This window comes from Rosa rugosa, chromosome 1 (genome assembly GCF_958449725.1).
Source record: "Rosa rugosa chromosome 1, drRosRugo1.1, whole genome shotgun sequence".
NCBI lineage: Eukaryota > Viridiplantae > Streptophyta > Magnoliopsida > Rosales > Rosaceae > Rosa > Rosa rugosa.
Genome location: NC_084820.1, coordinates 17,856,878 through 17,870,161, shown reverse-complemented (window position 1 = coordinate 17,870,161; position 13,284 = coordinate 17,856,878). Strand labels below are relative to the sequence as shown.

Here is a 13,284-nt window from a genome sequence, read left to right as displayed (position 1 = left end):
CGCATGTGAAATGCTCCAACTGTGCATTGCAGCACAGTGCCTGACCACTTTGACAGCTTCGGGGTTCGAACATAGGTTGGGGAGCACACCCAACTAGGCAAGAACCACTAGGCCACTTACAGTGGTTACCACCGATTCTTTATAATAGTTAAAACATTATTTTTTTTTCTTTAAAAAAAGAACAGAGAGACGGCTCAGTCCATATATAAGGTATGACTAATTAGGCTGGGTTTCGACCAATTCAATCGACAACGTGTGTTGCTCGGTCGCCTCATTAATTACTCCATCTTCTCCAAGCTTGTCTTCAAATTTCAGAATGCAGTTGCTGTTTATTTAGCAAGTAGACTTCTTAGATTCTTTGCACGGCAGATTTTATGAGCATGCATGCGATGATGTCTCTAAGAAGGGTGGCCACTTTTCGTCTTCACTACTACTTGAATAATTGCTGTATTATTCACTTGATAATTTTCATCAATTTCCTCCTTATTCCCGTTTGCCATCCGCTTTCCTTCAGTATCAATCGCTTTGATCAAACAGGAAGTAATATACTCTACGACGGTGATGCAGCGCCGTCTTCTAACGGTTCGGGAACCATTGAACTCAACACAGCAGGTTATTTCCGTGTTGGCCGGGCTACCTATGCAGAGCCGTTGCACTTGTGGGAGGGGTCGTCACTTGCTGCGGACTTCACTACTAACTTCTCCTTCGTTGTGGACACTCTTAACAAAAGCAGCTTTGCTGATGGGTTTGCCTTCTTCCTCGCTCCGGTCCACTATCCCATTCCACCTAACTCCGCCGGTTGTGATCTAGGCTTGTTCAACACCACCACTCGTTTTGCAGCCTCCCAAAACCAGCTTGTGGCGGTTGAGTTCGACACCTGGTCCAACCCCTGGGATCCACAGGGGCCGCACATTGGGATCAACGACAAGACCATCTCCTCAGATGTTCATGCCAGCTGGGATCCTGTCCTCCACAGTGGGAAAGAGTGTCATGCACGGATAACATACAATGCTACAACCAACAACCTCATTTTGTCTTGGACATACGAAAAAAGTTTAGCGTCGAATTATTCTTCCCTTTCCCTTACTATTGACCTCAGAAAGTCTCTCCCGGAGTGGGTTACAATTGGATTTTCATCTGCTACAGGCCTTGTTTTTGAGCAGCACGTTATAAGTTCATGGGAATTCAGTAGTTCAGAGTTGAACTCCGATGCGAGCCAAAGGAAGAATAAAAAGGAGAGGAGGATAGTCTTGAAGATTGGGATCGTTGCAGCAGCAGCAGTTCTTTTCTTGATTTTGATGCTTTATGTGGCCTACCGGTGGGTCGTACGGCAGCGGATAAAGAGGACTCATGGAGATAGAATTGAGTCGAATGAATCCTCCAGTGTTGCACTGTCCTCCATAAATCCAAGACAATTTACTTATCAAGAACTGGTTGCAGCCACCAATGGCTTCGCAAACGATAGAAGGCTAGGCCAGGGAGGATCAGGACAAGTTTATAAAGGGATCATTCAAGATCTAGGATGTGTAGTTGCTGTGAAGAGAATCTTTGCACAATCAGACAAGCACTATGAGAAGATCTTCATCAACGAAGTCAAAATCATAAGCCGCATTATACATAAAAACTTGGTGCACTTCATTGGATGGTGTCATGCGCAAGGCGAATGCATGCTTGTTTATGAATACATGCCTAACAGTAGCCTTGATACGCATCTATTTGGCTCTAGAGCAACCTTGCAATGGGAGTTTAGGTATAGAATAGCTTTAGGCTTGGCCTCGGCACTTCATTATCTACACGAGGATGCAGAGCAGTGTGTCCTTCATAGGGATATCAAATCAGCTAATGTTTTGCTGGACAACGATTTCAAAACTAAACTTGGTGATTTTGGGATTGCTAAGCTTGTGGATTCGCGGTTAAGGTCTCAGACTACAGGGGTAGTCGGGACTTTTGGGTACATAGCTCCAGAATACGCTAGTGAAGGGAGGGCAAGCAAAGAATCAGATATTTTTAGCTTCGGAGTTGTGGCCTTGGAAATTGCTTGTGGAAGGACGACTTACCACGACGGAGAATTCCACTTGTCGCTTTATAGGTGGGTTTGACATTTGTACCTTGCAGGAAACTTACTAGATGCAGCTGATGAGAGATTGGGTGTAGATTTTGATCAAAATGAAATGGAGTGCTTGTTAATTGTTGGATTATGGTGCACTCATCCCAACTGCAAAGAAAGGCCAAAAGCAGGACAAGTGATTAAGGTTCTCCAGCTTGAAGCACCATTGCCAAATCTTCCACATAGCATGCCTGATTACCCAATGCCTCAACCTCAGCAACAAGATCAATCCGGTTCCTCTCAGCCTCAGTTGTCACTAACTTCTAGCTTCAACACTGTAGGTCGTTAAATCATGTATAACGAGTTAACGACCACTAAGCTGCCATCGAAGTGTAGCTTTAGATCATGCTACATGGTCTTTTTTAGAAAATAAAACCCGATACTCGCAATGGAAATTTTATACTGCGTGACAGAGTCTTATATGTAATTAACTCTATATTTATTATTTAGTCACTTTACCATCAAACGACCAAAACTAAGTGATACACATCATTTCAAAGTTCAACCCAATCTCTGATCAACAACCACCGACACTTCAAGTGGCTATAAATGGGAAAAACAAAAAAAATGTTGATCCTACTCAAGACTCAATTCCAACACATTCACATTCGCATCTACTTTTTGCATGTATATAACCTATAAGATACAGTAAAATTCTGGCACATCGTATGTGTGTTGGCAGAACATATAATCAATATCTAAGTCGAAACCAAAATTGGAAATTTTCTCTTATTGATCCCTCGTCTGCTTATCATATGCAAAGGGAAAATGCTAGTTTCCAAACTTCCATGAATTCCGAATTCCAACACTATGAAATTATGAATTTAGGCAGGCATCTGGGGAAGAAGGGAGATTAAGATCAAAATAACAACCCCAGAGTCTGGAATCAGAAATGATACAGGGAAAATTACACACATAAACCAATCAACAATCAAGTTAGACCAGTGAATCCCACCAACAACAACCCATACATGAAAAATTTGTAATATTATAGCACACAGAAATCAAAACCAAAGAGAAGAAGACACTCAGCCTTTTGATTTGGAATGCTTTACAAGCCAATCAATAACTGAGTCTATGTTGGTTGAGTTCTTGCATGAGATCATGGAGCAACATAATTCTCTAACAGTATTTGACTTGAGTCCCCTGCATAACACAATACAAATTTCAGTTCCAGAACAAGATGCCTAGTTTTCTTTCTGGGTGGGCAGATATTTTTCTGAACTGACGGATGGCAGGGGATGAAATAATACAATAATGCAGAATAATTACTAAAACCATGATGTGTCTTGCATTTCATCAGTCAAAGCTTGTTTACTCAGAGCTCCCGGTTTATCAATCTTGTTACCCAGGATCAGCAATGGGATACCATTAAGTGAGGATTTGCTAAGCAAATCATGAAGTTCCCCTCTTGAGGTGCTCAAGTTATCAGGATCAGCAGCATCAACAACATAACTACAGGTAACAACAAGTTATACAACTACGTAAGTCTTTACAACACATAAATTGATTGAACACACTTGAAGTATGCACACAAGGTGGTAACATTTTTCTGGATTTATTGGTGGTCAAGTTTTGAAGAGAAACAACTTGTTAATATTTACCATATTACAACCAAATGAATCCTAGATAATTAACAACGCATACAACTAACACACTTGATTTGGCACCATCTCTTAAATTTGGCAACTTTGTTAAAAAATGAGATAGTGGAAAAGGATTATTTAAGAAGATGCATAAATTTTCCAACACGATTAAGAAGAGTAGTTTAAACATAGCTCACTGGAAACAGAAATAGAACCGACTCCTCACATACCAAATTATCAATTAGCACATTAGGAAAAAAAAAATGCTTTCTATACCAGAAGAATTACAGAATAACATTTCATTGTTTTCAATACATGATTTCACAGTTCTACCAAACCATGAATAGTCCACTACAGTTTGTGTCTGAATCTAGAATTCATGGAAGGCGACTGTTCCCCTGAATAGGTGGATTGACAGGTTCAATCCCACTGCCAGACTCTATTCATTAATTAGAACCTTGTTAGTAGGTATGGCTCCTGACCAAAAAAAATCCATGCTTTTCCATCAAAGCAATGCCAGAAAGAATGAGTTGGGAAATTGGTCACAAAATCTATGCAATACTCCGGAAATGATTCATTCTTCAGCATCACAATCTAGCTTCTTCTTTGTTATTAGATTTTTAAAATGACAAGACCCTTTAGCATTCCATTTCGACCGAATTTGCCTAGCTCATAGATGCACATAATTGAAACATACTCAAGGTTTTTCACCAGATAAAAAGTTACCTGCTTTTGCAGTGTTTATTGCCCCTGTCCTTATAAACCCATTCCACAACAGACAGTGCCTGTTTCCAACATTTCTTAGCACCAAGTCCATTCAGAACCTTAAGAACCTGCCCCTCAGTGAACTCCAAACCTGACTGCTTCATCATCCTCCAAAGCTTCCAGTCTCAATGAAAACTCCGTACCACTAAGCCTGCACCACAAAAACAAACATTAACCCCTAAAATCAACTAAACCCCACATACCACACCCTTCTAAATCCCTACCAAAACCCCAACACAAACCTCTCAACAAGAAACTGAATCACCTCCCCCTCGCCACGCCGCCGCTTCGCCGGGTCCGACACCCTATTCTCACCATCAAACCACTCCTCTTTTATCTCCACATCATCATCCAACACCCATTTCAGCTCCTCCCTTTTTCGGGTTTCGAACATTTCCCTCAATGCATTCAACTCCTCCTTCTTCAGCTTCTCTCCGCCGTACTCTCCGCTACTACTCGCCAGCTCCCGGAACCCAATTCTCTCCACTCTCTCCCAAGGCATCCCAACCGTCAATTCACCTCCACCATTCTTTGATTTCACGGCTCTGGTGAAGCTTCTGTGCTCGGCTTTGAGGGTTTGGAAATGGGTTTCTTCGGAAAGGGCTTGGCTTTGGGACTCGGAGAGAGGTGGGTCTTGTTCGTTGAGGCGGTTGAGTTTGCGGTTGTGTTTCTGGATTTGTTTCTTGCGGAGAGTGTGGACGATTTTGGGAGTTGGGTGGACGCCTTTGTTGGTGAGGTTGCGTTTGATTTTATCAGTGTTGGGTTCGAATTGGGGGTTTGAGATTTGAGGGAGGGCTCCTTGCAGAGCTTCCATGGATGAATGTTGTGAGCTTTTGAGTGTTGAAGTGGGATTTTGTTGGGGTTTAAGTGCTGGAGAAAACTGATATATTTAGTTTTTTTTCCCTCTTATCTAGCGCGGCAACGAAAATGAACGGTTGGTGTGGGTGTGGTGTTTCAAAACCAAATAGGCTAGTGACATATTGGTGTTTTAGCCAAGGAAATGTTGGCTGGATTTGAATTTGGCACCGATGGTGGTTTTACTCTTGTTTATGTCACGTATCGATACGTGTACATCAATTCAACTGGTGAGGTACAGTAGCTTCATACATTAGTAGATTAGGTAGCTTAATCTTGAAAGTCTACAAGTACTACAGAGAGTTGGTCTTTGATGATAAAAAAAATTAGTCTACATTTGACGTATCAATTGTTCGATACATTGATGTAATACACCATAAAATTTTTCTTAGTCAATTGTCGTTGAATCTGATTGTTTAGAGGGAGTGAAACTTAGAGCAAACTAGAAATCTTGTTTATGGTAAGGGCATCTCCAACCCTTTAGTCAAAAGCCAAAGTCATTTGGAAAATTTGACACCCCTAGTGTCATTACTATTCATTCATATTTTGCATCTCCAACCCCTTTTAGTCAAAAGTCATAGCCATTTCATAATTTTAATTATTTTAGATAATTATTTAACTACAATATGAATTTATATATCATACATAATAATCTTATATAATATATCGTCGTTTAAATTTTTTTTAGAAATTTTTATTTTATTTTTTCAAGTTTTTCTCGTTTAAAACTACATTACTCTATTATTAGCCGTTGAATTTAATTCATCGCATTTTTCTGACTGTCAGATTAGAAATTAAATAATTATATATTTATTTTTTAATTTTTGGTATTAATTAATCTTGGCCTTCCATTTTGAATCGAATTCATGAGGAGTGAATCAGAGCCGCTCATTTTGAATAGTGGAAGGTGGGGCCCAGCCTTCTTCCCCTAAGCCATTTTAGCTTTCTACCTTCATTCCTTAGTCATTTTGACTCAAGGTATGGCTCAAAAGTCATTTTGACACCTTTTTGATTTGGGTTGGAGATGGTGAAAAAAAAGCCCCTTAATCATTTTGGCTTTTGACTCCATTGTTATGCTTCACTTCGACCATTTTCAATTTTCTTCCACCCCTCAACTTCATTTTGGATCTTTTGAAGATTAACTACAAGGTTTTGAAGTGAAATTCATTTTATATCTAACGAATATATTAAAAAACATATATAAACTAATTTTGTCGACGAAATAGTAATGACATACTTGTAATAAGGTCCGCTTACTAGCTCATTAGTTGTAAGAGGAGTACGTACTCCACTCCTTATACTCAACACATTCACATGATTATAATCCATTGAATCCACTTAGTCATTGACTATGCATTCCAGTACTTTTTTTTTTTTTTGTAGAGAACGATAGAAGATTCATTCAAGCAATCGAAAAAGTATACATTGAGGGAGACATAAAACCGAAACCCCAAGAAATTGCGGTTACCTGTATCATCAGGCCAATAAGCCCAAAGTCTAACCACAATACACCCCTTTTCAAGACTACTTTGATCATATGATCCCGAATGTCCCAGTAATAGGTACCTCTTAGTCAACAGCAAAAAGACTGTTGCGTCCTCTTCAACACCGTGTCCAAGAAGTACCAGACCCCGTGTAAATGATCGCTCGTCAGCAAATCGACCACTACAGTAGACCAAAGTTGAACCAAATCGTCCTCGGAAATGACACCATTTACATAGCATAACATCTAAACCTAATCCTAGCTTGGAAAAGTGGGAACACAACCCTAACTCAAAAGAGTAGGGACTTATTAACCCTAACCAACAAACTAACTCAAAAAACAAAACCCTAACCTGCTCCCATTACATTCTCAACCATGAGAGATCTCTCCTCACGAGCCTCTTGTGCTCATGACCATTGTAACCTCCTTCCCTATAGTGGATGCATAAAAGTAGCCAATCTCCACATTGAATTAGATGCATGAACTATAAACTAGGGATGGGCATTTTAGCCCGAAAGCCCGAAAACCCGGACCGAATCGAACTGGACCTTCAGGTCCGGGCCGGGTTTTGAGAAAAAAAAAAACACAAAAAATGAAAGCTCGGACCAATTGCTTTTAAACGGGCCGGTCCCGGGCCCTGTTAGTCATAAGGCTGAAAGCCCGAAGAAAAGCCTGAAGTCATATAACCTAATAACCCTACATCTCTAGGTATACTATCTTGACTCTTACTCGCAGCCTTCTTCTGGAAATTGACCCCGACCCTTTCCCAACCCTTTCCCAAATGCAACCCCAACCCCGACCCCTTCCTAAACTGGCAATCTGCAGCCTTCTTCTTCGATTCCCTTCGCAATGCCAACAAGAACCCTTCGAAGCCCTCAACAAGAACCATTCCCAGTTTCCCTTAGCAGCTCGAAAACCCCGATTTCCCGATTTCCCGTTTTCGAATTCGAACTTCATGAGGTCCCGATTTCCAGAAAACCCTGATTTCCAGATTCGATTTCCAGAAAACCCCGATTTCGAATTTGAAAACCCCAACTGGAGGAAACCCAGCAATCCTTAGCCCTCAATCCCTTCTGGCCTTCTTCGATCAACTCGAACCCACTCGAAGCCCTCAAATTCCTAGCTTTCCCGATTTCGAATTCGAAAACCCCAATTGGAGGAAACCCAGCAATCACTAGCCCTCAATTCCTTCTGGCCTTCTTTGATACTAACTCGAAACCCCAAGCCTTCTTCGAAAACTAACCCCAATCCCTTCTGTGCATTGTGATCTGCAATTTTGCAGCTTTGCTTGTCCTAGACAATTTATGTTATGCTCTTCTTATTCTTGGATATTGCTGGAAAATGGAAACTTAGGTATATGTGATCTATGCTTGCTTGCTATGCTTGTGTGCCTGCAGGTTTGTGTGATTATGATTTATACTGCTTGCTGTATATACTTGTTTAAATTGTTCTTCCAAACTAGAAAATCAGAAACATGATGAAACTGTGGAGAAAATGAAGGCAAGAAAAATAAGACTTTTGGGCCCGAAAACCCGACAGGACCGGCCCGGGCCCGCATGGTCAGGTCCTTCACGGTCCCTATAATTGAAAAACATTATTTGAGCCCGGCTCGAAAAAAACGGGCTTAGTCCCGGGCCTAGCAAATTGACATGCGGTCCCGGTCCGTGCCTAGCCCTACTATAAACCCTCGTCTGTGATTGCGGCTTGCCAAAAATTTCCTCACCAACCCTCCAGAAACTGTAGAAACAAAATCTATAGTATCATTTTAAAACTCGTGGCTGTAACAATATGGAATTCTTAGGTTCATCATTGGACAAGGTGATTATTCTTCTTGTGACAGGAATTTTGAGTCAATCAAATGCAGATAGTGGGCCAGGTCATAGGTAGGGCAGCGTGACTGTTAGGATGGTAAAGACCGGCTAATAAAGATTTGACATGTAGGTTTTCCCTGTTTTGAACGTGAAAGTACCGAAACGTTCCTGTTTTATTAGGGTTGTCAAGCAGTGAAGACAAAAGATCTTCTCAACGATGGCCAATCAAATTGTTAGTTTCATTCTTAGGCAAGGTAATCCTTTTGGCTAGAAGAAGGGACTAATTATGGCTCATGGAATCCACTGAGAATGATTTATGTATGTAGAAACGTCTACCAAGCTACTTCCATGTACATGCAAGTCTGCAAAGTCTACAGCCTTAGATCGTACTACAGCCGACATGGTTGTACGGTGCAAAGTCTGCATTAGTAAACAACTTCTATAATGTGAGCTTATTAGATGCGTCTGTTTGTTTGCCAATCAATAACGGAGTCAGTGTTTCGCAAGATCGTGAAGCAACGAACTTGTCTATCAGCAGTTGACTCGAGTCCCCTGCACAGCACAATGCCATTTTCAAGTCCAGAACAAGTAATGTGTCTGATGTTTTTCAGCAACCGAAGCTTGTTTACGTACGTACTCAGAGCTCCCGGCTTGTCAATCTTGTTGCCCAGGATCAGCAATGAGGTATTGCTACTACTGCTGATGTAGGATGAGATTTTAGCCAATTTCAACCAAAAATCTCGAAAAGAAAGAAGCGTCTTCACATTAAGAAGAATAATTTGAATATTGGAAATTGGTATTCAAATAGGCTTCTTAATGATGAAATTAATCATAAATTACTCTTTTGGATATATTGGGATTCTCGAGCAAAATCTTGACTGAGATTCCAAACGTAATATTCTTTAGTATCTAGGATTTTATTTAATCAAGTTTAATTAGGTTTCCTAGTTTTAGTCTACAATAAATTGTTCTTTATATTTTCTAGTTGTATTAGGTTTATGCTATGTGCCCTATATAAGGCATCTCTTAGATTGTAATTTTCATTCAAGTTATCAATAAAAAAATAAATATTAGAGAAGTTTCTCTATTTTTCTTACGGCTGTGCCCGTAATTGCTAGTGGATTCTAGCTCATCTCATATGGCTTTCGACGCTTGACGGAGCCTCTTACTATCGTGTTCACGCTTCCCGCATCAACTGCGTACTATGTCCTGATTTTACTCCGCACATCATGAAGTTGGAGGTGCTCAAGTCAGATCTTAATATCAGCATATCATCAACAACTGATAATTATCTAAAATATAATAGATAGTGGATCAATACGTGGGTTCATTTTTAATATTATCTTTGAGTTGAAACTTCTTAAGGTTGTAGTGGTTAAGGTGACAGCTATGTCTGTGCGCTGTGCCAATGAACAATGGATGCCTCTGGTGCATTGTTTAATGCATTAAGGTTTGAATTTGTAATTTGATTTTCCTAAGAATGTGTTTCGAACGAACTGATGTCGATGGTTTATTGGTGTCACACTGTTAGTTAAATAAGAAAACATAAGTTTGACCCGCAATTTTGTTTTTGTTTATCATATAGTCTCTTTCCCATTCTTTCTCAGAAGGAATTTCACCAGGTGTGCTCTTTTCTTTTGTTACTTTTCCTTTTCGTAATTATACACCTGAAATGAACATCCCTACTTCCTGGTGAGTTACTCCCATCTCAAAGTCTTCGGAGATTTGCTTTTAATAAGAAAAAACCAATAAAGATCAAAAGAAGTTTTTCAGGTTTAAGGATAATATTAATTTTCTAGTTCATTAAAAAGACATTGACCATAAAATTAAAAGCTTACTATGGAATTAAACCAGTAAAATCCATGACCTGTTAATTATTGTTAATTTGTTATATGACATTCATTATTCTCCTGCTAAAAGCAACAGCCTAGCTACCGTCCTCGAAAAAATGAAAAAATGAAAAAATAAAAATAAATTACAGCTATATGGTTTGTTTGTCTATAAATTTCAGATCGAATACTAGCCGCTTAGTTAGTAAGTAGGCGACTTTGATTGTTTGCACTGCAAGCGATGTCTCTACCAGTGTTGGCAACTCTTAGCTTTCACTTCATTTTCATCAATTTTCTCCTTCCCTTTTCCCACCAACTTTCCTTCAATATCAATAAGTTTAATCAAGGTGGAAGTAATATTCTCTACGAAGGTGATGCTGCGCCTTCTTATTTACTAGGTATGGAAGTGATTGAGATTAACACAGACACGGTTTTCCGCGTCGGCAGGGCTACCTATGCCGAGCCTTTCTACTTCTGGCAAGGTTCACTTGCTGCAGACTTTACTACTAACTTCTCTTTCATTGTGGACACTGTTAACAGAACCCTAGGCCAGTTTGCTGATGGGTTTGTCTTCTTCCTTGCTCCGGTCCACTTTCCGATTCCACCCAACTCTGCTGGTTTTGATCTAGGATTGTATAACTCCACCACTCGTTTTGCCTCCCAAAACCAACTTGTAACGGTTGAGTTCGACACTTTCTCGAATCCATGGGATCCACCAGGCCCACACATTGGGATCAACAACTAGACCATCTCCTCAGTTGTTTATGCCAGTTGGGATCCTATCCTCCACAGTGGGAAAGAGGGCCGAGCACGAATTACTTATAATGCTACCACCAACAACCTCAGTGTGTTTTGGACCTACGACGGAGGCCCGAACCCTAAACTTAATAGTTATGTGCCAAACTCTTCCCTTTCCATCCTTATTGACCTAAGAAATGCTCTTCCTGAGTGGGTTACAATTGGATTTTCATCTGCTACAGGCCTTTTCCGGGAGCACCACTTTATAAGTTCATGGGAATTCAGTTCTGATTTGGATACTGAAGATATCGTAAGAAAGAAAAAGAAGAAGAGGATAGTCTTAAAGATTGGGGTCGTTGCAGTAGTTCTTTTCTTCATTTTGATGCTCGGTATGGCCATATATTGGTGGGTGGTAATAAGGAAGCGGATGAAGAGGACTCGTGGAGATGGAAATGAGTCGAATGACTCCTCCAGTGTTGCATTGTCTCCCATAAATTCAAGTCTTCAGATGCTAGCCTTGCCAAGACAATTTACTTACCAAGAACTAGTTGCAGCCACCAATGGCTTCGCAAATGACAGAAGGCTAGGCGAAGGAGGATCAGGACAAATTTACAAAGGAATCATACAAGATCTAGGATGTGTAGTTGCTGTGAAGAGAATCTTTGCACAATCCGACAAGCACTATGAGAAAATCTTCATCAACGAAGTCAAGATCATAAGCCGCATAATACATAAAAGCTTGGTGCAGTTTATTGGATGGTATCATGAGCAAGGCGAATGCTTACTTGTTTATGCATACATGCCTAACAGTAGCCTTGACACGCATCTATTTGGCCCCAAAGCAACTTTGCAATGGGAGTTTAGGTATAGAATATCTCTAGGCTTGGCCTCGGCGCTTCATTATCTACATGAGGATGCAGAGCAGTGTGTCCCTTCATAGGGACATCAAATCAGCTAACGTTCTGTTGGACAACGATTTTAGCACTAAACTTGGTGATTTTGGGATTGCTAAGCTTGTGGATACGCGGTTAAGGTCTCAGACTACCGGGGTGGTAGGGACTTTTGGATACATGGCTCCAGAATATGTTATTGAAGGGAAGGCAAACAAAGAATCAGACATGTTTAGCTTTGGAGTTGTGGCCTTGGAAATTGCTTGTGGAAGAAGGACTTACCACGACGGAGAATTCCACTTACCGCTTTATAGGTGGGTTTGGAATTTATACCTTGCAGGAAACTTACTAGATGCAGCCGATGAGAGATTGGGTGTGGATTTTGATCAAAATGAAATGGAATGCTTGTTAATTGTTGGATTATGGTGCACTCACCCCAAAAACAAAGAAAGGCTGAAAGCAGGACAAGTAATTAAAGTTCTCCAACTTGAAGCACCATTGCCAAAACTTCCACATATCATGCCTGATTACCCAATGTCTCAACCCCAACAACAAGCTCAATGTGGCTCCTCTCAGTCTCAGTTATTCTTAACTTCTACTTTCAATGCTATGGGTCATTAAATCATGTTCAAGCATTAACCTGCCTTTGTTTTACTACCTTAGATGGTCAAAAAAGTCTACAGTGCGTTTACATGTATGTTTTTCCCTTCTTTTTTTCCCCCTCTTTTGCTTCTTGTTTTGTATCTACTACTGTACGTGGTATATATATCAAACTTTTAAATCATTTTTTTATAGTTTAAAATCATTTTCCATCCCTATGTTGCAGTGAAATTTCAATTTTGATATAATTGTTACCAAAGTAGCTTCTTTTTGACCGGTTAATGTTCTTTCCATGTTTTCAATCTCTGTCATTTTGTATGAAATTTCGTGTGCGGTAAAATATCAAAGGGTGAGCATGAGAATGTGCCACTATATATATGTTGTGTTTTAACCGAAATATAATAGATTAGCCTCTATGACAGGTTAAAAATTGACTGTATTCTAGCCAACACATTGATAGACATGATTCCAAACCAATCTCTAATGTGCAATCCAAACTCTGATACTAAAACGGTTATAAATGAAAATTAAGTATGTAATTCCTATTTAACTTTTATACTTAATTCTAATACATTCATGTTTGCGTCAACTTTTCTCATCATCTAAACTATTAAGGCAGT

The 13,284-nt window shown here is 40.0% G+C and overlaps 2 protein-coding genes and 2 pseudogenes across 2 annotated transcripts; 2 read left to right on the top strand and 2 right to left on the bottom strand.

Annotated features, from left to right (window-relative positions):
* Positions 1-392: 392 nt before the first annotated feature.
* LOC133716982 (L-type lectin-domain containing receptor kinase IX.1-like) lies at positions 393-2,415 on the top strand (annotated as a pseudogene).
* Positions 2,416-2,988: 573 nt separating this feature from the next.
* LOC133722057 (pentatricopeptide repeat-containing protein At5g67570, chloroplastic-like) lies at positions 2,989-5,391 on the bottom strand. Its single transcript, XM_062148867.1, has 3 exons — positions 4,701-5,391; positions 4,420-4,609; positions 2,989-3,562 (listed from the first exon to the last, which is right to left on the bottom strand). The coding sequence occupies exons 1-2, from the start codon at positions 5,270-5,272 to the stop codon at positions 4,534-4,536; spliced, it is 648 nt and encodes a 215-aa protein (XP_062004851.1). The 5' UTR covers positions 5,273-5,391; the 3' UTR covers positions 2,989-3,562; positions 4,420-4,533.
* Positions 3,136-4,510, bottom strand: LOC133716898 (ADP-ribosylation factor-like protein 8b). The gene is made up of 3 exons (XM_062143560.1): positions 4,479-4,510; positions 3,386-3,562; positions 3,136-3,253 (listed from the first exon to the last, which is right to left on the bottom strand). The coding sequence occupies exons 1-3, from the start codon at positions 4,508-4,510 to the stop codon at positions 3,136-3,138; spliced, it is 327 nt and encodes a 108-aa protein (XP_061999544.1).
* A 5,286-nt stretch (positions 5,392-10,677) lies between the features above and the next one.
* On the top strand, positions 10,678-12,685 carry LOC133716821 (L-type lectin-domain containing receptor kinase IX.1-like; annotated as a pseudogene).
* The last annotated feature ends 599 nt before the right edge of the window (positions 12,686-13,284 follow it).

Coding starts and splice junctions, on each gene's coding strand:
- LOC133716898 (XM_062143560.1), bottom strand. CDS start 4,510: ATGGACTTGGTGCTAAGAAATGTTGGAAACAG. Junction 3,563..4,478: donor CTAAGAAATGTTGGAAACAG/GCACTGTCTGTT, acceptor TGTTACCTGTAG/TTATGTTGTTGATGCTGCTG. Junction 3,254..3,385: donor GAAATGCAAGACACATCATG/GTTTTAGTAATT, acceptor TGTGTTATGCAG/GGGACTCAAGTCAAATACTG.
- LOC133722057 (XM_062148867.1), bottom strand. CDS start 5,272: ATGGAAGCTCTGCAAGGAGCCCTCCCTCAAATCTCAAACCCCCAATTC. Junction 4,610..4,700: donor ATTCAGTTTCTTGTTGAGAG/GTTTGTGTTGGG, acceptor TTTGTGGTGCAG/GCTTAGTGGTACGGAGTTTT.